General features: G+C 43.6%; 1 protein-coding gene across 1 annotated transcript in view; it reads left to right on the top strand.

Annotated features, from left to right (window-relative positions):
* Positions 1–19,834, top strand: part of pik3r4 (phosphoinositide-3-kinase, regulatory subunit 4) — a 91,847-nt gene extending 72,013 nt beyond the window's left edge. Inside the window, 9 exon segments of the mRNA XM_084336896.1 lie at positions 4,087–4,091; positions 4,093–4,253; positions 5,759–5,923; positions 7,835–8,046; positions 8,496–8,627; positions 10,379–10,479; positions 13,665–13,753; positions 15,468–15,588; positions 17,051–19,834. Coding sequence (XP_084193022.1) covers positions 4,087–4,091; positions 4,093–4,253; positions 5,759–5,923; positions 7,835–8,046; positions 8,496–8,627; positions 10,379–10,479; positions 13,665–13,753; positions 15,468–15,588; positions 17,051–17,221 — 1,157 coding nt within the window. The 3' untranslated portion in view covers positions 17,222–19,834.
* Positions 19,835–25,434: the final 5,600 nt, after the last annotated feature.

The following is a 25,434-nucleotide window of genomic DNA, read 5'->3' as shown; positions in this document are numbered from 1 at the left end:
CAGAGTGCCGTGCTAGCTTCAGTAGTGTTGTTGTTGACATCAGTGCCCACTAGGGCTGTCCCCGACTAAGGATTTGGATAGTTGACTTTGATTGACCAAAAAAAAATTTTTTTTTACCAGGGTGGGCACAGCTGACTCAGTGGGCGGGCCCGGCCCCCTAATGCCCGCCCATGGCGCCGGGACTGGTGACCATATTCATACTAATTTACTCTCAATAAATTACCCATACAGTGTACACCCACCACACACACATACAGTACACACACACACTAGGGGCATGGTGACCAGGAATACCTGTTTTTCCAAAATGCTGTTCAAATGCCATCTTGGAATAACAAAACAACGATTGTGTGCAGACAATTGAAAATGTTGGTTCCTTTCCACTTTCTTGAATATAGAAAACATTTAAATACTTGTTCTAGAACTGTATTTTTGCACTTGTTTGTTAAGTTACTGGGAATACCCTTTCTTGTTTTTGCTCATTTTAACAGACAAAACACAACACATTATAGTAATTCTGGTTTACACCTAACCCTTATTATTGCTGTTATGATTTCCAAAAATAAAATCTCACCAATCTTTAGTAAAATAGGAGATTTAAGTGTTTATCTGGATTTGTGAGGATAGGTATTCGCGGTAACCTGGGATCAATATGTGAAACGTAATTATCTCCTAAAATAATTGGCCACAAAAGACGAAACTCATTTTGGTTGTTCATTGGGGTGCCAAGATCATGCCCAAAACATATCATGCATCTGCCATGAAAATTAAGCCTTTTTTGTTTATCAATTGAAGGCCATGAACTATGTTGACTCATATCCCATACCTGGATTTTTCCTTCAGATTCAGCTAAATTTGAATTCTCTTGAGATAACTCGATAACTATGGTATTATGTTACATGATGATGATATCCCTACAAAACAACCAAAACATTTAATTCTCTCTTAAATTGGAGGAGATAGTGAATTGGTATTCCCGGTAACTTAGGTCAACTTTAGAGGTCCGCCATCCCTCATTACATGATGTTTTTTTTAAAGGTGAATTATTTGGCATCTATAACAATCATTCTTGACGAGAGAGAGAGAGAGAGAGCGAGAGAGAGAGAGAGAGAGAGAGAGAGAGAGAGGAGAGAGAGAGAGAGAGAGAGAGAGAGAGAGAGAGAGAGAGAGAGAGAGAGAGAGAGAGAGAGAGAGAGAGAGAGAGAGAGAGAGAGAGAGAGAGAGAGAGAGAGAGAGAGAGAGAGAGAGAGAGAGAGAGAGAGAGAGAGAGAGAGAGAGAGAGAGAGAGAGAGAGAGAGAGAGAGAGAGAGAGAGAGAGAGAGAGAGACTACAATGTATAAAACAACAGCCTATAGAGGCTTTAAATACAACAAGGTCATAGACAGATATTTCACAGACACCAAGCAATGCTGTTGCATTTCATGGCAATCACACAGACCATCGTTCACAGTTTCACACCAAACTTTGAGGGGAGGGGTGCTATGTATTTGAGCACACCTGATGACATGGCTGTTCATTGTTATGCAAAGGACAGCTGTGGTCGCAATCTGAGCACCTTCGTTTTGCCTCCTGAGCACAGTGATGTAGTACAATGCCAAAGCAGTAGGTGGCGAACATGAAGGCAATATTCAACCAATCAGAACTTGAATGTGCCAATACACTTCCTGCAAAGAAAATGTCAACAAGCCGCCATCTTTAAATGCCTATTTACCCAATGCAGCACTTATTTTTCAGCAAAAGTGTAATAACAGTGCAATAAACAAAACGGATACATTCACTGTGTGTTCTGCCTCTCATTTGTTGATGAAACAAAACTAACATCAACACAAGTGACCACCAAGAGCGGATAGTTTAGTCTCAAAAAAGATCGGCGATGTTGTTAGCTACATTGTTAGCTACATGCTAACGTGAATGGAATATGCCAGTATACAGTATAGCATTGTGGCTAGCAGCTAACTTTAGCACACGTTAGCCAGCCTGCACCAAACTGATGATATCGGGAGCTATCAGTAGCTAGATAACATTAGAGACAACGCTTGTGTATTAAACAAAGGTGAATAGATGACTGGGCCATTTTGTTAATGCTTGTTATGTTGAAAGATGAGCTCTGAGCTAACAGGGTCTGGTAGCTACGGTAGGTAGCTAACGTTAGCCAGCTGCTCATGCAATCGTTAATGCTAGCAGAATGAATGGATGTAAACTTTATTTAACATATTGCATAATGGGTACAATACAATACGGCTCAATACAAACAATTGTTAAGGGAATGCAGACTGTTGTAGCTTGGACTGGGGTCCTTATAACAATAACTTGACAACACATGGTAGCTGCAGCTATAGCTCTGTTGTCACCGACGTTGGTGAGAGCACGCATATGTGGGTATCTACTGCGCATGGGCGTTGAGCAACAACGGCTCCGTATCCGGCTCGCGCAGATTACACGACAAGTTGTCGGCGAGTTTTGGCGAGGAAAACACCTTTTCAGCGTTCCACTAGGGCAATGCGTTTTCCTGCCAAAACGTCATTTCTATCTAATAGGGACAGCAAACATATTCAAAACGTATTCAAACGAAAACAAAAACAGTGTGTGTAACAAGGGCCTCAGAGACCTGAGCTCAGAGATGGAACAAGCTGCCGTTTTCCGTGTGGTCCAAGTGCCGCGTCGCGTCACCGTTTATTATCGTGTAACATAGTTTTGGATGGTAAAAAGTGCGGGGGACAATAACTGCCTTCTGAAAACATGCAGGGACATGTCCCCCGTGTCCCCCCCCCCCCATAATTACGCCCCTGGCTATATCTATATTCTATATTATAGCTATGGAGACAATACTATAGTAATTTGACAGTGACTTTCTTCCATCGAACATGCAAAAAAGAGATCCTTTTTTCATGCATACGTTCGCACGTTATCCCTTGGTGAATATAAGTATAGTTTAGGAGTGATCCGGGATAATTCCTGAAAAGCGAGTTATAGGGCGCTACGTGTATTCTACTATAAGCGTTGGCGTTTCTTGCCTGGACACGCTACTATTTCCAAATCAAATGTATATAATAGGTATTATGTTTCATCATGAATGCATGAAAGGGGGGGGGGGGGGGGGGGGTCGTTTTTTTATGCTTTGATGGCCAGTAACGGCATTCGTGTTGAACACTACAGACGCTGATCAGCTGGATGGATATGAAAACATTGTTGGATCAAGCTGAAATTGATGTCGGATAGTCCAAAAAGAATATTCGGGGGTATTCCAAAAAGAATATTCCAATTGTCTGATCGCGATTTCCAGTATTGGTGTACATCTGGTCCCGGACATAATTTGGCACAACTTATAGATAGTGTGCCAGATGGTTTCGAAGTGGTCGGGATGAAGCGATTTACTCGGCTCCATCTAAATTTAGCGCCCGGAGGCATTTAAACGTAACACACGTCTGGACAGGATTTACTGCACTCTCGATACTGCCACCTAGTCGGATCTGGCCGGTACTGCACCCTCGGGGTCCCAGTATACCTTTTAACGGCAACATACAGGTCCGTGACATTGAATACAATATTAAAATACATTTTTTTTTTTAATTGACCAAATAACGAGTGTACTCATTGTTGGCGCTCAACCGCTGGCGGCCATTAACGAGTAAACTCGTTGTTGGCGCAGAAAGTGTTAAGTGAATAATTTTTTTCTTCAGGCCTAAAGAAGTGTTAAAGGGGGAACTATTTTACTATTTCTTTCACTATTTGGGCAATTTTACTCAATTCCTGTGAGTTTATGGAACACATCTGTAAGGTTTCTTTTAAAAAAATTCATTGTTTGGGCGTGCTAGGTGGGTGCAGTGGGCAAGGTGCTCACCACCAATGCAGGAGACGCTGGGTTCTTTTCCCGTTCTCCCTCTCCTCTGTCGGTCTTGTATGACCAATAAAAGCTGTAAAAATGCTAAAATAAATAATAAAAAAAAAAGAGGATACAGGGTCAACAGATACAAGTGTTACGCGCTACAGCTGAAAGTTGGCACCTGGAGATTAATCTCTCTCTCTCTCTCATCTCTCTCTCTCTCTCTCTCTCTCCTCTCTCTCTCTCTCTCTCTCTCTCTCCAGGGTGGGCACCCCAAGGGTCTCCTGGTGGCCCACCTCCACGAGCACAAATCTGCCGTCAACCGCATCCGTGTCTCGGACGAGCACTCCATCTTCGCCACCGCCTCCAACGACGGCACCGTCAAGGTGTGGGACAGCCAGAAGATGGAGGGCAAAACCACCACGACAAGGTATCATACCGACCAGCTGGTTACCTAGCGGCAGGGCTTTCCCCAGGGCTTTCAAACAAGATGGTGCATCAAGGGGAGGTCCGGAGTGTGTCCCCTGTCTGCGAGGCAAAACAGATTGCAATAAAGAAAGCCATTTGTTGTCATTTCCTGCAACTTAAATACACAATTTCAATAAAATAGCAAACACACATTTGGACAAAATTTATAAAATTAGCAATTGAACATTTCAAAATATATTCACATGGGTAGTTGTGTCTCTGACACCACCTACTGAATACCCAGAGTAGGAGATGAGCCATGAAGTTTATTTATGCCTGTAAATGCTGTGTAGTGTGGATGCCTACTATAAAACCCACAGTTACTATGATATTGTTTATCATTACATACAATTAACTATGCCTGTAGCTAAATGCTGAAAAATTGAAATAATTAACTTTTTGGATTACCAGCCAAAAAGTATTAAAGGTATTAAAAAAAACTACCGGTCAGAGAGATTTCTTACCGGCAAAAATTATAAATAACTTTTTAGTATATCTCCATATGTTATGTGTTATCTGCTCCTTGTGAATTAAATAATGAGGGAATAACCCACACTTGGCCAAGGAACAGCTGAGCAGCCAATTGTCCAATGGTCCTTTAAAAAGGAGGAGGCACATATAGAAATTGTTGTAATTCCTACACCTGATTTGGATGTAAATACCCTTAAATTAAAGCTGAATGTGTTCACTTAAAGCACATCTTGATTGTTTCATTTCAAATACATTGTACAGAGCCAAAATGATGAAAATTGTGTTGATGTCCAAATATTTATGGCCCTAACTGTATACACATATTTAAATCAATATCTTCCTTTTGAATAAAATAGGCTCAGGAATCAGGATTGTTAAAGCTAATTAACCTAATCCATATAAAAAAAGCCTATAGTAAATGCACACACACACACACACACACACACACACACACACACACACACACACACACACACACACACACACACACACACACACACACACACACACACACACACACACAAGTAAAGACAGTAGAGGTTGAGTACTTTATTATCTAAAGATGGTAAGTTAGTGTTGTGTTCATTCATAGTTAAAGACAGCATATGTTGAGTACTTTATTATCGTAATATGGTAAGTTAAGAGCGTTGTGTTCATTCATAGTTAAAGACAGTAGAGGTTGAGTACTTTCTGGTGATATATCACATTCACACTCCAAGTGATTTAGATTAACTACACAACTGCAAAAAAATTCTAAACTGACTTTATTCAGGTTCATGTGGCGATAATAGACATTTATATTAAAAAAAGCATTTATTTCTTTACATGAAATTGTTCAAGATTATTATTTAATGGTTCGTAAACTATTTCACAAGAGTTTTTGTTAACTTTCCCTACTGCTCAGTATTGTAATGTTTTGTTCTATGTTTGAAAATAAAATAAAATAAAAACATTTATAAAAAATAAAAATAAACGTTCCCTACTGCTTCCTCGCAGGTCGGTGTTGACGTATTCTCGCATCGGAGGCCACGTGAAGACCTTGACCTTCTGCCAGGGCTCCCACTACCTGGCCGTGGCCTCGGACAGCGGCTCCATCCAACTGCTCGCCGTGGAAGCTAACAAGCCGCCCAGGTCTCCCAAGGTGCAGCCGTTTCAGACCAGGTGAGCGACCGCTTCGTCGTGATGCAGTGAGAGGATTCTGGATATACTAAGCTCAGTATCTTCAATGTATGCAGTGAGAGGATTCTGGATATACTAAGCTCAGTATCTTCAATGTATGCAGCGAGAGCATTCTGGATATACTAAGCTCAGTATCTTCAATGTATGCAGCGAGAGCATTCTGGATATACTAAGCTCAGTATCTTCAATGTATGCAAAGTGTTTTGGAGACACTGAACATTGTTTGATCGTTTGGTGATTAACTGATCTTTCACCTCTGGTTTGATAAGACATGTTTAATCAAAATGTTTTTTGTGATGTTGTGTCATTTGGTTCATCACTGATGGAGTTCAGATATCACGATTGTAAACTACATGTTAAAAAATAACCCAGTTTATTGGCCTGCATGGTCATGGAAAGTGTGATCTAGAATCAGACTTTCAGAAATTATTTTGTGAGAAATTTACATTTGCTTTGTTTCTTATTAACCCTTTCTCCGCCAATAACGTCATATGACGGGTTTCAAGTTCATGCGAATTCTGCCAATAACGGCGTACGACGTGATTCTGATCATAATTTCATATTTTCGCCATGGTATTCATATTTCACTCACGGAGCCTTGTCGGATGCTGTGTGAGCCAGCACAACTCTGCAACGCTTCAATACTGCCACCTGGTGGCTGATCGGCGAGTTGCAACCGGAAGTGGATCTCTTGTGATCCCGGTGCGTCTCCCTATTCCGTCCGGCCACTTGTTTATCGTCGCGGGACTCAATACACACACCGTGGATATGGATCTTTGCCATAACTCAATAATCTACATGATTTGGGCGTGTATTAGTAATATACAAACCGGAAATGGATCGCCTCGATCCCCACCACATAACTGGGATCTGTTTGCTCCACTCTCGCCCAACGGTACGAGGAGACTGACGTGAGTTTCAGCGTTTTTGTTTATCATTTTCGATACAAACTGCTCTGATCAATATATCACCCATACTACATAAATCATTTAATGTCTGTCACGGAATTATAAACGACCCTCCCGCCCCCCCCCCCCCCCCCCCCCCCTCCGTTCACCCGCGCATGATCAGTCATAACGTTTAGGACCATGTACAGTTGACATTTTTAATATAGCGTGGATCGGTATCAAACGGCATTTGATAATCTATATATATGCATTTATGTCTATCTCATGTTCTAGGAAATACTGCAGCAAACGATAAAAACATATTTATACTCTAGACGGTATTTTCGTATGAATGTGTGAATGAAAAAGTAAAACGTTCCTACATCCTGAACGATAGATAATCTGAATGGGCCATAGTAATGTCAATTTAGCAATACAATTAAAAAAGTTATAGCCCTGCAAAGAAGGTGAACATCTCCATAGACTTACAGTACTGGCAGAGAATGGTATAAGATGATCAAGTGGTGGCAGGGAATGGGTTAATGTAGACAACACTATCATGATTTCAAATAAAAAAAAGCACTTCTCTGCTCTCACAACAACTTTCACAAATATGTATTGTTATTGATTAACGATTGATTGCTTAGTCATGCACCTTTTTTGTGCCCAGCCCTTATGGAGACACTATAAGACACTATACACAATGATCAACGATGGAAATAAGTCCTGGACTTTTCGTTCTATCCCTGACTAGGCAAATACAAATGTTGATCTGTCAATGTTGTTATGTTTGTTGTCAATAAATCAAATCAAAATCAAATGTATATTATGCATCATATACTGTATCCGTATACATACACACAATATACTGTATACTGTACACATTGCATTACTGACTTAAATCATGTCCTATCATTTAAAAATGTCTTACGGTCTTAATTAGTTAGTGGACTATGGAGAGTCTTTAGTGTGTGTCGCCCCCAATACCAGCGCTTCTCTTTGTCAGGTCCCTGGATCAGAAGGAGGACGGCTGCGTGGTGGACGTCCACCACTTTAATTCGGGCTCCCAGTCGGTGCTGGCGTACGCCACGGTCAACGGCTCCCTGGTGGGCTGGGACCTGCGCTCCAACTCCAACGCCTGGACGCTCCGCCACGACCTGCGCCTCGGCCTCATCACCTCCTTCACCGTGGACATGCACCAGTGCTGGCTCTGTCTAGGTGTGTGTCCTTGTTGTCCTATCTTAGTGGGGACCCTAACCATAGAACTATATGAGGGAACAACGTCCACTAGACTAGTAGGAACAACCATAGAACTATATGAGGGAACAACATCCACTAGACTAGTGGGAACAACCATAGAACTATATGAGGGAACAACGTCCACTAGACTAGTAGGAACAACCATAGAACTATATGAGGGAACAACCATAGAACTATATGAGGGAACAACATCCACTAGACTAGTAGGAACAATCCATAGAGCTATATGAGGGAACAACCATAGAACAATATAAGGGAACAACAGATTAAAATCCAAAACATCAAGAAAGTGTCAAATTTATTTCTTTGCTAACTTGCTAATTCTGCTTTGTGCAATGAGTAAAATGCCTGTTTTGAAAATGCATGGTGATTTTATGTCAATATCAACTGCTGTCATTTGTCATCAGGTACAAGCAGTGGTACCATGGCATGCTGGGACATGCGGTTCCAGCTTCCTATCTCCAACCACTCCCATCCGGCCCGAGCACGAATCAGGAGGCTGCTCATGCACCCGCTCTACCAATCATCTGTCATCGCAGGTGAGACGGCCATGTTGAAATAGTCTTTCTAAACGGAGCCCTTCCTCATCCTCTCCAGAAGACCTGTTTAAAGGAACACCCCAACATTATGGGAAATGAGCTCACCGTCTTCGCCAGAGTCAGACGAGAAGATAATAATAATGGCTTGAATTTATATAATAATAATAATCTTCATTTATATAGCACCTTTCATACACGGAGTGCAACTCAAAGTGCTTAACAGAGACACGTCTTGTTTTAAACAAGTCAAGAATAAAAAACACTAAGTCAAGAAAAAACAAGAATACCATAAGGTCCAAAAAATTATAATAAACTCAAAATAAATAATAAATGCACCTACGCGGCCGACCCGGGTTCGATCCCAGCTCCCGTCGTTATTTGTCGCATGTCCTCCCCACCTCTCCTCCCGTTCGCCCTCTCCTCTGTCGGTCCTGCGTGGCCAATAAAAGCTGTAAAAATGCTAAAATAAAAAAAATAAAAAAAACAGACGAACAGTTGGTAAGCATGCACCCATGTGTGTAGTGAAACCCAGATGTGTGCATGCATTTTGAAAAATACCCACGGCACTTTACAATAAAAAGGGGGAGGGGAGAGGATAACGGTGACCTAAACTAAGAAACAAAATACAAAAACGGAAAAGAGCAAGCAGAACAGAACAAAAGCAGAACAAAACTAAATAGAACAAACAGAATGAATAGGATGCTCAGGAGCATCAGAGACCAGAGGCCTGGGTGAAGAGATGGGTCTTCAGCAGGTTTTTAAAGTGGACAAGAGAATTAACATTTCGGATGTCCATGGGGAGGGAGTTCCAAAGTGTGGGGGCAGCGACACTAAAAGCCCTATCCCCGAAGGTCCGCAACCTGGCTTGTGGGATGGTAAGTAAGCCTGTGTCAGAGGAGCAGAGATTCCCGGGAGGGGGTGTAGGTGTGGAGAAGGTTGGATAGGTATTGAGGGGCAGTGGTATGTAGGGATTTATATGTGAGCAGGAGGATCTTGAAGGTGACACAAGATTTTACAGGAAGCCAGTGAAGGTGTATGAGGGTGGGGGTGATGTGCTGCCAGGGTTTGGTGCGGGTGAGAACCCTGGTGGCAGAGTGCTGTACATACTGGAGCCTATAATCCAGGGCTTTGTGGTTCACCCCGGATAGGACTCCATTACAATAGTCCAAGCGGGAGGTGATAAAGGCATGGATGAGGGTTTCAGCCACAGTCTGTAAGTGAGGGCCGGAGTCTTGAAATGTTCTTGAGGAGATAGTTACCAATCTCCTCTCTGTGCGTTCAGTAGAAAGCTATCCAGCTGCAAGCTAGTCTAGCACAAATTAATGGAAGTGGATACGGACTAGCTAGCCTAGCTGTTGACCTCTCCTGGAGTTTTAAGCTAGGCTAGTGGTCTGCATTCCGCTTCCATTCATTTGTGCTAAGCTAGGCTAGCTTGCAGACTATATTTCTACTGAACGCACAGTGAGGAAATTGGTATCTATCTTCTTGAAAAATATCCCAGAAGCCTACAGTACGTGTTTAATCCAAATCAGCCGTGTTAGTTTGTGAGAGTTGCCACGGATAGTTAGAGACACACACAGGAACATGATCTCCCCCTGGGGTGCTGCCTGGTGGAGAGGAACAGAACCTCCTCTTGGTGTTTTGAAAGGATCCGTTACAGGAAGAAGGCAGGAAACCTGGCTAAATCCATGCTTCCCACAGTGGGATAACGTCTCTACCGTCTGTCCCGTCTTCTCTTTGTTGTTTCACAGCGGTGCAGGGGAACAATGAGGTCTCTATGTGGGACATGGAGACCGGAGACCGCAAGTTCACACTCTGGGCCAGCTCTGCACCTCCACTCTCAGAAATGCAGGTTGGTGTATGTATGTATGTATGTATGTATGTATGTGTATGTATGTATGTATGTATGTATGTATGTATGTATTAGGGATGCCCCGATTGATCGGCCAGCGATCGGTATCGGCCGATATTCAGTATAAATATGAGATCGGTGAATTCTGATCGATGACACGGAAAACATGATCCAATTCTCTGCGGAGTTCTCACTCGCTCTTCTCTCACAGCCACACTCTGCTGCTGCACGTCTTGCCCCTCCTCCTCCTCCTCCTCCTCCTCCCCCTCCCAGACCCGTGTCATGTTGTCAACAAACCGTTCGGCAAGAGTCGAGTGCATGAGCACCGCAGAGCTCTTTCAACATAACAAGGATTAAACAAAATTATGGCCCAGTCATCTATTAACTTTTGCTTAATACATGAGGCGTTGTCTAATGTTATCTAGCTACTGATAGCTCCTTATATCAACGTGACAGTTTGGCATTCGTTTTTGCAAGTGCTGGCTAGCGTTGGCTAACTAGCTATCGCTCGTGAGCTAACGTTACTGTTTAAACAAAACTACAGTCAACTATTCACTTTAGTTTAATACATGAGGCGTTGTCTAACTGGCTAGCTACTGATAGCTCCTGATATCAACAAATGCGCATTTCAGCTTAAGAATGATAGGGATGCGCCAGCATGAGACCTCCGTTAGATGGGTAGCTCACGTTAGCTCACTGTTTTAACGAGATGACCCAGTAAACTAAATAGTTCACTTTATTTAATACATGATGCATTGTCTAACGTCATCTAGCCGGCTAGCAGTAGCTACAGATAGCTCCTGATATCAATGTCTTATAACATAATTGACATTATTCGTTTTTGCAGCTGAACATTGGCTAATTAGCTATGGCTGTATCTAACAGAGTTTCCAAAGCCGGATCAATTTCCACCTCTGCAGCCAAATCAGTCTGCGACACGGACTGACATCTCGGAGGCAGAACCAAACTAACATGAACAGCTTCAACATCCGCTCCTTGGGTAGCCCCCTGCGCATCACACGTTGCTGTCATTTCCTGCGGCACTGCACAGGCTGGATGACCAAGGACAACACCTGATATGTCGTCTAACCTAGGACTAGGAGAGTCTTGTGAGTCCGGACTAGGAGAGTCTTGTGAGTGGACTAGGAGAGTCTTGTGAGACCGGACTAGGAGAGTCCTGTGAGTCTGGACTAGGAGAGTCATGCGAGTCTGGACTAGGAGAGTCATGGGTGACTACACTTGGGAGAGGCCCCTCGGCCCACACCCGCACCCCGGCAAGATTGTTACCCAGTTCGATGTCCACACCATCAACAGGCAACTCAGCGCGCACACCTCCCTGCACATCACCACTTCCCAAACCTGAAATGAGAGAAACGTTAGGTACAGGAACAGGGAACACAGACAACGATGGAAGAGGAGAAAAAAACAAATCTAGCTCCCTATGCTGCAGATCTATTTTGGCAAGCTCAGCCTTTTGCTTAATCTCCTCCAAAGCGAACTCTTGTCTGTGCTCTGCCTCATCCAAAGCCAACTGCCGTAGCAGAAGTTCCTTCTGCCGCTCAAAACTGAGTGCCATAGTGCACTATTGGCCTAAACAAAGTGTGCCACACTCAAACAAAGTGCCATACGCCACTGTAGGCCTACAAACAAACAAAACCTATGCTGGGACAATGAAGCGTGAATACCAAGAAAAAACAAACAGTCTGATCAAATGAAACCTCCCCCCCCTGACTAGCTACAGTGCCTAACCAACTAACTAACTACCTCAAAACCTAAATCTTCGTGCTACTACATGCAGGGGGTACCCATGCACTGGAACTCTCTGGGCAGAAGAAGTACCTGTTATACAGCCACTCCTCTGAGCCAGAGACGTGCTCCCGAGAGGACACGAGCGGCAATGCCAGTGCCTGTCTCTACCCACGTTTGCAGCTGCCTAAAAAAGAAAATACCTAGACAAGCCCCCCTATTGGGAACCCGCCTTCTTTGCCTAACCGGGGATTAATGGTTAATTAATGGTTCCCAAAACACAGACTGTCAGGTATCAAACTCCAAAGCCTCAACACAAGCAATAACAAACAAACAAAACAAAGTAACAAATCTCTACCACAAGAAATCTGTACAAACAAACTGCTACCTAGACCAAATCACATGTGCTTACTCCCCAACACTGGCATACAAATAATTAGGCTACATGCTCTCTGAGTCAGAAGACTCCCCATTTGCAGGTGAAGTGGGGGTTGTCACAACCAGCAACAAAAGCAAAATGTATAAAAAAATATATATATATATTTTTTTTACATTTTAAGATTGAACCTTTTTCCCTGTGGTATCGAAAATGGTATCGAATATCGATACTTTTCAAGGTATCGTATTGAAGTTCGAAATTCCAGTATCGTGACAACACTATACTGCACCCTTGCAGTAGAGGTGTGATTTTTAAGAGCTGCGTGCGTGCGCATGTGTGTGTGTGCCTTGCCTGTCAGTCATTGTGTGAGTTTGCCTTTTGGTATGTATGTATCTCTATATATGTGTGCGTGCCTGGACAAAACAGGGGTATTTAAAACCCCTGTAAGGAAGGGATTAGGGATTAACTGATCAAAGCAAGTAGCATTTTTTTGGTACCGTGAACTCTCAAAAGGTCTGTTCAGGTCCTGTCGACGGGCCAATAGCTGATTACTTGGCCCGGTTGAACCCGTCTCTACGTGAGAAGGAATTACATTGCTGTAGGCTGCGTTCTCGCGCTCCTAATTATATGCGCACGTGTGAGGCTAGCAGTGGGTTCAAGTCTCTTTTAGTGTACAATGGGCTTCACTGTGTTGCTCGAACAGCACTTCTTCTGCTGCGTTTGATGTCATTAAAGCTTGTTTTATGCTCGAACAGTACTTCTGGTGCATTTGAAGTAATTAAAGCTTGTTTTATGCTCAAACAGCACTTCCTTTGCTGCGTTTGATGTCATTAAATCCTGTCATCGGGAAGGCAGCTTGTCGAAGTGTCCTTGAGCAAGACACTTAACCCCTAAGTGCTCCCGATGAGCAGGTTAGCACCTTGCACGGTCGCCTCCGCCGTCGGTGTGTGAATGTGTGAATGTGAGGAACAAAAAGGTGTAAAGCGCTTTGGATAAAAGCTCTATATAAATGCACCATTTACCATTTTCTCTACCTCTGTCCATGTGTTTGTTCTCGCAGCCGTCTTCACACAGTGTCCACGGGATCTACTGTAGCCCTGCTGACGGCAATCCCCTGCTGCTCACGGCAGGGTCCGACATGAGGATCAGGTACGCTCGCCCTGCGACACACCAGAACACAGTTGGCTGCATGTTAGCCTAGCTTAGCACAATGAATGGAAGCGGACATGCCGGTTAGCCTTCGGGAGAGGTGTTATTTGGACAATGCCTAGGCTAACCGGCACTGTCCGCTTATATTCATTGTGCTAAGCTAGCCTAACGTGCAGCCAGATAGCTTTCTACTGAACGCACAGAGAGGAAACTGGTATCTATCTTCTTGTCTCTCTCTGTAGAAGACGGTAAGCGAATTTCCCAAAATGTTGGCGTGTTTCTTTAATCTGTAAAGTCGAATTGAAATATAACCTCTGGTTCTGTTCTTTCACTTTGAGACAGCTAAATTATGTTAGAAATGCCAACTGTTTAACTATACTTTTATTTTAAATATGAATTTGGATTTTATTCCATTTAATTTTTTTTTTTTATAAAATATATATATATATATATTTTCTTTTTTATCCTCTTTCTCCGCCTGATTTTCTATGCTTTTCTCCCCATCCCAATTTAGTCATTATGCCAATTCCCCCCCTCCCCTACCTGGTTGTTGTGCGCATGTTCCCCCTACTGGTCGGTACAAGGGAACCCTGAAGTCTACCACATGCTTCCTCCGACACATGCGGAGACAGCCAGCGGCTCTCTTTTCACCTGGCAGCGAGGACTCTCATTGGTGAAGTGTAACACCTGGGAGGTGACGCTGCCTTCACCACTTCCTGCCTTTCGCTGAGCAGGCGCCCAGACCTGACCTGTAGGCGTCGCTGTCCACAACGCCAGATTACCACCCACGACTTCCCTCCCGCTAACTCAGCCAAACGAGTTAGTATGACGATCGGCCCAAGCCGCAGGCAATGCTGACTCCGGGAGTCGAGACCGCAGCCTCTTGCATTGGTGACGAGCGCAATCTCTGCTACGCCACCCGACCGCCTATATTGTTTTATTTAATCTGTTTATATTACTAGTACACTCTGGATATAATTTTCTTCTTTATAAAATCAAGATTTGATCTTAAAAAAATCATATAATCTTAGAGGGCAGCTGAGTGGCGCAGTGGGCAAGGCGCTCGCCACTAACACAGGAGATGCTGGTATCGAGTCGTTCATACTAATACAATTGGCAGTATTAGAGGGTGGGAAAGCCGGTGGGTGGGGATTGGACGTTGTGGACAGCGACTCGTACAGGTCGGTTGGTGCGCCTGTACAGCAGAATCAGGAAGTATCGGGGGCAGCGTGAGCCTCCCACGCGTTACTCCTCGCCACTGAGAGATTGCGCTGTTCAGGTGAAAAGATGCGACAGCTGCCTCCTCGTGTACCGGAGGGGACACATGATGCAAGGCTTGGTCCTCACTGCAGCCGACCAGTGGGAGGCATAGTCTAGCAACGTTTGAGACAGGGGAGGGGACAATTGAAGGGAGAATTGGCGAGGCGAAATTGGGATGGGAGAAAAATTGTAGAAATAAGGAAAAAAAGTGGGTAAAAAAAAAATCATATAATCAAGGTCATCTTATACACTACGGTACAGTATTTTCAGTATTCCTAATTTAATTCTAAAGGTACCGTTGGCTACCGTACACTACCGATTCAAAATCCATTCACAAATTCCAGAAATCTGTGGAAACTGGAATGATTCAAGACCCACAGGTGGACTGCCGGTGATTCCATATAGGCCCTAATGTTTAGCGCAGCCTCACATCTGCTTGTACGTGATCTTTCAGGTTCTGGGACTTGGCGTATCCGGAGAGGTCTTACATCGTGGCGGGGGGGGCCAACGACTCTCTCCACTGTCCCTCGGTGCTCTACAGCCGCAAGATCATCGAGGGCACCGAAGTCGTACAGGTACAAACGCTGCTGCGTTCGCGACCAGGGAAAGTTACCCAGCCGACAATGTTCACATGCAAACTTACATGGCTGTTAGTTACAACATATTCCACTGAAGTGACGAGGCTCCCATGATCCCATGACGTCACGCAAATCCCTGGTAAAATGTCCGGTGTAACCGGTAACACCGGTGTTGTCAAGAGTTCATTAACCATTTCCTCACCACGGCAGGCCTAAGTAATACCACGCTGTACCAAAAAACCAAGGGGCCATTTTCGACGAATAATATAGAAATATAAGTCAGATTGCACTGCAGGTATGATCCAAATGCAGGTCCAGGGTTGACTCACATGAGTGCTTTGTGTCATCTTGGAAGGTGTTACACTCGCTTGAATTACTCTAGTAGTACTCTGGTAGTGAGTTATGCAATTGTTAGGACACATAAAGAGCATGGCAGTAATAACGAAGCACAGTGAGCTTATTGCGTATTGTCAGTCAGTCAGTTACCATGTGTACTAATAATTACATTACCTCGACTGCCTGCAGCAGGTCTCTCCGCTGACGGAAACGCAGATTTAGTTTGGTTCCTATAACAGTTAGCTAGCCACAACTTCAGCCTGTCCGTATTGATAGTCTATGAACGCTGTGTGAAGTGTGCTACATGTTGCTGGCACAGTGTGGAAATGCACAAACGCAAACTGCTGTTTTTATCTGTTTTCGCTAGCTGTTTTTTCTAGCTGTTTTTGCTAGCTGTTTTTATCTTTTTAGCTAGCCATTTTTATCTGTTTTAGCTATCGCCCTGGTGGATTATGATTTATCAACTATATCGTAGACGGATTTTCTGATCAAAAGAGGTTTAATAGTACAAACTATTATTACAAAGTACAAGTGGGTTAAATGAGCTTTGGCTGAAAGGAGTGCTCTCATCGTGGCCAGCTAGGAGAGACAGAGACCATGATGATCTTAAATAGAGAGGGGTGGGGGCCGTAGCCCCTGGCCTCTCAACTACTGTAGGTGTAAACTAAGCTATTGTTTGGGGCAACCAAAAGGGATTCTTCCACAGCTCCAACAGTTTCAAATTTTGTTTTATTTGTCACATAAAACATAAAGTACATGTACATTACAGTGAAATGCTTGGTTCTTTATGAGCCTCCTGAGAATGAGAAAATATACAATATACAAAACTAAAGTACAAGTGCAAACAAAATGCAAAAACGAGGTAGAGAGGTAGTGCAAATCTATTTGTAATATGGTGTAGTGTCTAAAGTGAGTGTTAAGGTGAACGTTTAAAGTGAGTGTGCATGTGGATGTGTGTGTGCAATGAATGTAGAATGGATGGGTGTTAGTGTTGCATAGAGTCATTGAGCATCCCGATGGCCTGGGGATAGAAGCTCCTTCTGCGAGTGTCTCTGTGCCGGCCATGTATCGACTCCGGTGTAGTAACGCTAAGCGCTCGTCTGCCTTTGTGCTGGTCCTCCAGGAGATTCACAGCAAGCAGAAGAGCGGCGCCCCGGAGGACACGCCCCGCAGGGGGCCCGAGTCCCTCCCCGTCGGGCACCATGACATCATCACCGACATCGCCACGTTCCAGACCACGCAGGGCTTCATCGTAACCTCCTCCAGAGACGGCATCGTCAAAGTGTGGAAGTGAGACGACCGCCACGCAGCAAAACACACCGGGGGAGGCAACCTTTTCAGCCCTGGTACCCGATACCCAGGCGTTGGGGGGGGGGGTATCGGCAGATATCGAGCACCCATTTGATCTGTTACTTCTAATGAACGGTATAGGCATCGGACCGTCATTTTGGGGTCAAATTGGACAAAAACGATCGATATGTGAAAATGTTTTCCTCCATTAGAGAGAGTTTACGTGTCAAAGAAATGCAGCACATCAAGTCACTTTGCTTTGATTTCAGCCATGTTAGTCTCTTGGTTATGGGATTTTAGTATAGAGGAAATTCTCCTGGTATCGGTGCATCCCTAATACACACAAAGATGGTCTGTGTATACAAAGATAGGGGACCTAATACACACAAAGATGGTCTGTGTATACAAAGATAGTGGACTCTGCCTTGACTTCCTGACATGGCTACATCACTGCAATCACTGTACGTCACAGCCTGCTAAACACCTCTGTCTCTACGCCTGTACGTCACAGCCTGCTAAACACCTGTCTCTACGCCTGTACGTCACAGCCTGCTAAACACCTCTGTCTCTATGCCTGTACGTCACAGCCTGCTAAACACCTCTGTCTCTATGCCTGTATGTCACAGCCTGCTAAACACCTCTGTCTCTATGCCTGTACGTCACAGCCTGCTAAACACCTCTGTCTCTATGCCTGTACGTCACAGCCTGCTAAACACCTCTGCCCAAGAGGACAAACATCTTTATCAAATCTGGACATCCACGATCAAATTAGTTTGAAAGAAAATGGAGCTATAATGTTGAATTGGGTGCACAGAGTATCACTAATAACCAACGATTAAGCGCATCTGAACATCCGAGTTAGGCAGTGATGTAGTTATCAGAAAAGTAAACTGACTATAGTGCTATGTATTTTCTGCATACGGAAACCATACCTTTATGGCTGCGTTCATCGTTGTTTCCTTGGACACAGTGAATAAACAAAACTAAACAAACAAAACTAAAACACTAAATGGTAAATGGACGGCATTTACATAGCGCTTTTATCCAAAGTGCTTTACAACTTATGCCTCAGATTCACCCATTCACACACATTCACACACCCATTCACTCACACACATTCACTCACACATTCACACACATTCACACACATTCATTCACACATTCACTCACACATTCACACACACATTCACACACATTCACACACACATTCACACACACATTCACTCACACATTCACACACATTCACACACACATTCACACACACATTCACACACACATTCACTCACACATTCACACACATTCACACACATTCACACACACATTCACACACATTCACTCACAAATTCACACACACATTCACTCACACATTCACTCACACACATACAGACGGTGGAGCAAGGTGCCGACCTGCTCATCTGGAGCAGTTAGGGGTTAAGTGTCTTGCTCAAGGACACTTCGACACTCTGCCGGGAGGAACGGGAATCTAACCGGGAATCTTCCGATTACCAGACGACCGCTCTACCTCCTGAGACACCGTCGCCCCCAACAAGGCTGCAAGACGCCATGAAATTAATTAATTTAACTTTATCCAACTTATTTTCTGGAAAATACATGAGTAGAGCTCCGGACTCATGATCGGAGGATCACCGATTCGAGCCCCGGTCAAGGCTGCTGTCCGAAAGCGGTATTGTTGTCCAGCAGGGGGCACTATGTCCTCTGGACTAGTCAGTAACAATGCCCCTGTTAGTCATAGGGACGCCGTACAGCTGTGAGTGCCGTCCTTCGGATGAGCACTCGCTCGCATTACATTACATTATTAATTCGGTCGTTAAAGAACCCAGGGCGTCTATCGCAAAGAGTAGGGGGTTCCCCGACGTTCGTGGCCAAATTCCCAATCAGGTCTCTGACATCAAGGCCACCTAATCATCCCTTCCCCTTAATTGGCTATCAATCCCTGTCTCCTGAGCCGTTCAGCCATTGTGTAGTGTGATGTATGCCTGGTGCCAGTGTATGGCAGCCATTGAGCCTGCGTAGCCCAAGGTTGTAAAGCGCATTGAGTGTCTAGAAAAGCGCTATATAAATGCAAGTAATTATTATTAATAATTATTATAAGCAGCACTGGTTAGTTTACTTCCTGTTTGGGCCAGAGATGTTTCACAGTGGAGTGCCGTCCAACTCTCTGCGTGAGGAGTGTGATCAGGACCAAAGGGTCTCTGTGGGAAGACTGAAGCGACAGGAGGCGCTTGTCAAATGTCACCTTTTTGAAATTGAGTCCACTGTCTTTTATATACACGTGAGGCCACACACACACACACACACACACACACACACACACACACACACACACACACACACACACACACACACACACATATAAATCCACTTTCTCCCTCCCACTCTTTGAATCTGCAATGATGGATGTCTGTAAATAAATATTTTAAATCAATTGAATAATATAAAAAGTCATTGCAACTTTGTACAAAATGTTGAGTTTGTTGAGTTTTTAAAGTGACATTTACTGCAATAATGACTGGGCGACGCCTACAAACCGTGTCACTGGCGTTTTAATGTGTTTTATTTTCTTTGTCCCATGGCTCAAAATGTCAATAAAAATGTGGATAATTTGAAAAGATTTCCCACTCCCTGGTATTACTTTACATTATTTTCTGAGATGATGAATACAAGATAACTTCACATAATGGTGGTGGGGGGGGGGGGTCTTTAGGGGTATATAGCAGGTGATTGATTGATTGAATTGTATTTGATTGTATTGAATGGTTACGTACAGTACAGCTCAATACACACAATTGTTAAGGGGATGCAGACCAGAGAACGACTTTCGTCTTGTTTACATCAGGGTCCCCCATTTTCAATTCATCATAACATGACATACAGATACAGTGTTACATCTAGACATTTATGACATACCAGATCTACAAATATACAGTACTGTTTATGAGTACAAAAAGAGTATATACATTTGAGGGGGAAGAAACTGTACATTGGAGGGGGGGGGGGGGAACTACATTGGAGGGGGTTGGTCAACAGTAGATTATCTTTAGGAGGAGATAACAGGTCAACAGTAGATCTTTAGGGGGAGATAGCAGGTTAACAGTAGATGGTATTTAGGGGGAGATGGCAGGTCAACAGATCTTTAGGAGGAGATAGCAGGTCAACAGATCTTCAGGAGGAGATAGCAGGTCAACAGTAGATCTTTAGGAGATAGCAGGTCAACAGATCTTTAGGGGGAGAGGTCAACAGTAGATGGTCTTTAGGGGGAGATAGCAGGTCAACAATAGATATTTAGGGGAGATTTATTTTGAATTGTTTTATTGTGGATCCCCATTAGTCTACACCAAAGTGAGACTACTCTTCCTGGGGTCCAAACATTAAAAATACAAACACACACAAAAAGTAAAATAAAAATATAAAACCACAAACATTGAAGTACTCACAAGAAAACATCACAACGAACAAAACAGTGAATAAAAGCTCACTCAATATTCATAAGTTAGATATCACAATTCTCAACCATAAAATACAAATGACATATTCAGTCATATACAGTATTCAGAGATATAAGGTCAACAGTAGATCTTTAGGGGGAGATAGCAGGTCAACAGTAGATCTGTAGGGGGAGCTAGCAGGTCAACAGTAGATCTTTAGGGGGAGATAGCAGGTCAACAGTAGATTATCTTTAGGGGGAGATAGCAGGTCAACAGTAGATTATCTTTAGGAGGAGATAGCAGGTCAACAGTAGATCTTTAGGGGGAGATAGCAGGTCAACAGTAGATTATCTTTAGGGGGAGATAGCAGGTCAACAGTAGATTATCTTTAGGGGGAGATAGCAGGTCAACAGTAGATTATCTTTAGGGGGAGATAGCAGGTCAACAGTAGATTATCTTTAGGGGGAGATAGCAGGTCAACAGTAGATTATCTTTAGGGGGAGATAGCAGGTCAACAGTAGAATATCTTTAGGGGGAGATAGCAGGTCAATAGTAGATTATCTTTAGGGGGAGATAGCAGGTCAACGGCTGTGGCTGTCACTTCCTACTGTAGTAAACATTTAAAAAAAAATTAAAACGATGTGTGAATCAACAGTGCCATCTACTGGCAAGAGTGGAGTGATGTTTGAGGGTGATCGATGAATGAATGAATGAATGAATGAATGAACTTTATTTAACAGATTGCAGAATGGGTACAATACAGTACGGCTCAATACACACAATTGTTAAGGGGATGCAGACCTGAGAAAGACGTTTGTCTTGTTTACATCAGGGTCCCCCATTTTCAATCCATATAGACATTTATGACATACACAACATACATGACATTTATGGCATAGGGACATATAGGTATTTAGTACTGATACATTTGTGACTTAAACGGTATTCAAATATACAGTACTGTTACCCCTAGATCCTGACAGAGTATATACATATGATGGGGAGGGGACTGTACATTAGGAGGGGGTGGGTGGGTGGGAGAGAAATATACATACGGCGGGGAGGGAATATATACATGCGGTGGGGAGGAGACTGTCTATTAGGAGGTGGTTGGGGTTTTGGGCATTTACGGTGGCCAGTTTCGAATTGCAGCCTCCCGTAGGTGCTCTTTCAGAACGGTTTTGAATGTGGGTAGGGATTCACATTCCTTTACAGCTTTGGGTAGGGCGTTCCACATTGATGTGGCATAATTGCGAAACGTGTTTAGTCCCTTGTTTGAGCCGAATCTGGGTTTAACATGATTTGTTGAGCTTCCTCTGGTGTAGTGGTTCTGGTATTCACTGACCTTTGGGAAGTATTTTGACATGTACATGGGTACCTTAGTCGTATAGTGTATCTTGTAGACCAGGCCCATTGCAAGTTGCTGTACTCTGTCGTCTACTCTAAGCCATCCTAGGTTGTCAAAGTGGGCAGGGGTGAGGTGGGTTCTGGGGGTAAGGTCAAGTAGTAGTCTGACCAGTTTGTTTTGTGATGTTTGTAATTTTGTTTTAAGCGCCTTTGAGGTGCTTTGGTACCATGAGGTGCACGCATAGTCGTAGTACCCTTGAATGAGTGCTCATGCCAGAGTCTTCAGGGTATTCTTGTTTACCAGAGAGGAGATCCGGTACAAGAATCTAGTTCGTTGGTTGACTTTTTTTTATTACATTGGATGCCATTTTATCACAGGAAAGATTTGCCTCTAAGATGGAACCCAGGTAGGTAATTTCGTCTTTTCTTGTGACAATATTGTCACCCACTGCAACTGAGAAGCCGTCGGTCTTGCTGAGTTTGTTATTTGAACCGAAGAGAATGGACTGTTTTTCCCATGTGTAATGATAGTTTGTTATCAGCGAGCCATATGCAGATTTTGCCTAGTTCCGAGCTGAGGGTTTTTTCAACCTGCAACTTGTTCTTGTCAGAGACCAGCAGGGCTGAGTCGTCTGCAAACAGGAACAAGTTGCAGTCACAGGCTGACGACATGTCATTTGCATAAATTAGGAAGAGTAGCGGTCCTAGTATGCTTCCTTGTGGAACACCACAGCTCACTGTGAGGGGGGGGGGGGGTAGAGTACCGTTTACCTCTACCATCTGTTCTCTCCCCTCCAGGTAGGATTGCATCCAGATCACTGATAAACTATCAAAACCAATTGCTTTTAGCTTGTCAATCAGAATGGAGTGATTGACAGTGTCGAAGGCCTTTTGTAGGTCCAGCATGACCATGCCGCAGTATTTGCCCGCGTCCACCTCTTGTTTGATGTGGTCGTTCAAATAGAGGAGGCATGTGTCAGTGGAGTGGGACGTTCTGAAGCCAGATTGGAATTCGTAGATTAGATTTTTTTCCGCCAGGTACTTTTCGACCTGTTCGTAGACTATTTTCTCCATGACTTTCGAGATGGAGGTAAGAATAGAAACAGGGCGGTAGTTGCCTGGGTCTAATTTGCTGCCCTTTTTGTGCAGAGGGGTCACTCTCGCAATTTTGAAGTCCTTGGGGACGTGTCCCTGTTTTATAGAGGTTTATTATGTGTGTGATGACTGGGGTGATGGCGGCTGCTGAGTCTCTGAGGAATTTGGAGGGGATGTTGTCATGGCCAGTGGCCTTGTTAGGTTGGAGGGCGCTAAATTTTTTGAGTACCTGAATGAATGAATGAATGAAAACTTTATTTAACAGATTGCAGAATGGGTACAATACAGTACGGCTCAATACATACAATTGTTAAGGGGATGCAGACCTGAGAAAGACGTTTGTCTTGTTTCCATCAGGGTCCCCCATTTTCAATTCATATAGACATATATGACATACATGACATACAGATAGTCAGTACTGCTACATCTATACATTTATGACATACCAGATTTGCAAATACAGTACTGTTTGTGATACAGAAGGAGTCAAGAAAAGGGAGTATATACATTTGACGTAGAAACTGTACATTGGAGGTTGGGTGGGGGGGGTTGGGTACATTGGGATATTGACAACCATACTGGGTAATTTACATTGGAGGTGGTTGGGGGGGGGGGGGGGGGGGGCGGGGGGCACACTGTATAAACAAGTAACACTGTACATTGAGGGGGGGGGGGGAGGAGACACTGTACAAACAAACACAATTGTACATTGAACTATTGACAAAACCATACTAGGTAAATGACTGTACATTGGAGGGGGTTGGAATGATTGGGTTAGGATATTTACAACCTCATCGGTTGTTACCATTTCAAGTTTGAAGTCGTCTTTGTGGACCCCTAGGTTTTTGTAGTATGCTACTATGTGTTCTACCCCATAATGCCCTAAGTGGGAGGGTAGTTTGTTTACCAGTGTTGTGGCTGTTTGTGAAGAAGATGTTTAAGTAATTGGCTACATCCAGCTTGTCTGTGATGAGCGTGTTGTCCGTCTTTATGTTTATGTTTGAGAATCTGGTTTTAAGTTTTTTACTGCAGCCTAGTTGATTATTGAGTAATTTCCAAAGTTCGCAGGGTTTGTTTTTGTTTTCCTCAGTTTTGTCGTTGATGAAATTTCTTTTTGCGTTTTGATCATGGTGTTTACGTAATTTCTTAGTCTGTTTCTTTGAATTTTTAGTTCAACCACGTGGGCTTGGAGTTCACTGTTTGAGCTTTTGGAAAGCTTTGTCTGACTTTTATGAAGTTCAGAGCATTTTTTGTCTCTGGTTTTCATAGCGGCCAGTATTTCAGTGTGCATCCATAGCTCAGCGCGATTTTTAACCCTGGTGGTTCTTAGGGGTGCCATGTTGTTGAGTATTGTTGTGAATTTGGTTTTGAATCCAAGCCATGTTTCTTCAACCTGTGTACCACTGAGCTCATCTGACCAGTCCAAGCTCCCCAGTTCTTTTTTTTTAAACTTTTTTTTTAGCGTTTATCGCTTTTCCTGGTCAAACATGACCGACAGATACAGTGAGGGTGAAACGGGAGAGAGAGCAGGGGAAGACATTTGGCAAATGACGGCGGGTCCGGGAATCGAACTCGGGTCAGCCGATCCGCGACGCAGCGCGGTACATGGTGTGCTACTGGAGCACCCCTAAGCTCCCCAGTTCTAGGTTAAAGGCCTCTCTAGAGTAAGTTTTGAGGTCTCTAGATGTGACTGTTTTGTGACAGCCGGCCTTGTTTTAGCTTTTTGCGGGTACAGAAAATCATATAATGATCACTTAACCCGCATGCTATCACCCCTTTATTGGAGATCATGGACTTGTCAGAGGTCAAAATGAGGTCAATGGTGGTTTGTGTCGAATCACATACCCTTGTGGGTTGGGTGATTAGCTGGCTGAAACCGTGCAGATCAGAAAATCTACTGAAGGCCTCGCTCTATCTATCTATCTATCTATCTATCTATCTATCTATCTATCTATCTATCTATCTATCTATCTATCTATCTATCTATCTATCTATCTATCTATCTATCTATCTATCTATCTATCTATCTATCTATCTATCTATCTTTTTCAGAGACACAATCTCCTCTCCAGCTGCAGAGTAGAGTTGAGTTGTAACACCACTGAGGCCAAAACACCCAATACATATTTGTATTACAGTAATTCATGCATGTATCTTTATGTTATTCACAGTGTAACCATGATGATTCCCCCTATTGATTGAAAACTTTATTAACAGATTGCAGAATGGGTACAGTACAGTACAGCTCAATACATACAATTGTTAAGGGGACGCAGACCAGAGAAAGACTTTCGTCTTGTTTACATCAGGGGCCCCCTTTTTCAATTCA

The sequence above is a fragment of the Notolepis coatsorum genome (genome assembly GCF_963971535.1).
Source record: "Notolepis coatsorum genome assembly, chromosome: 19".
In the NCBI taxonomy this organism is placed as follows: Eukaryota; Metazoa; Chordata; class Actinopteri; order Aulopiformes; family Paralepididae; genus Notolepis; species Notolepis coatsorum.
The sequence above is the reverse complement of the archived record's forward strand: the minus strand, read 5'-3'. Positions and strand labels throughout refer to the sequence as shown.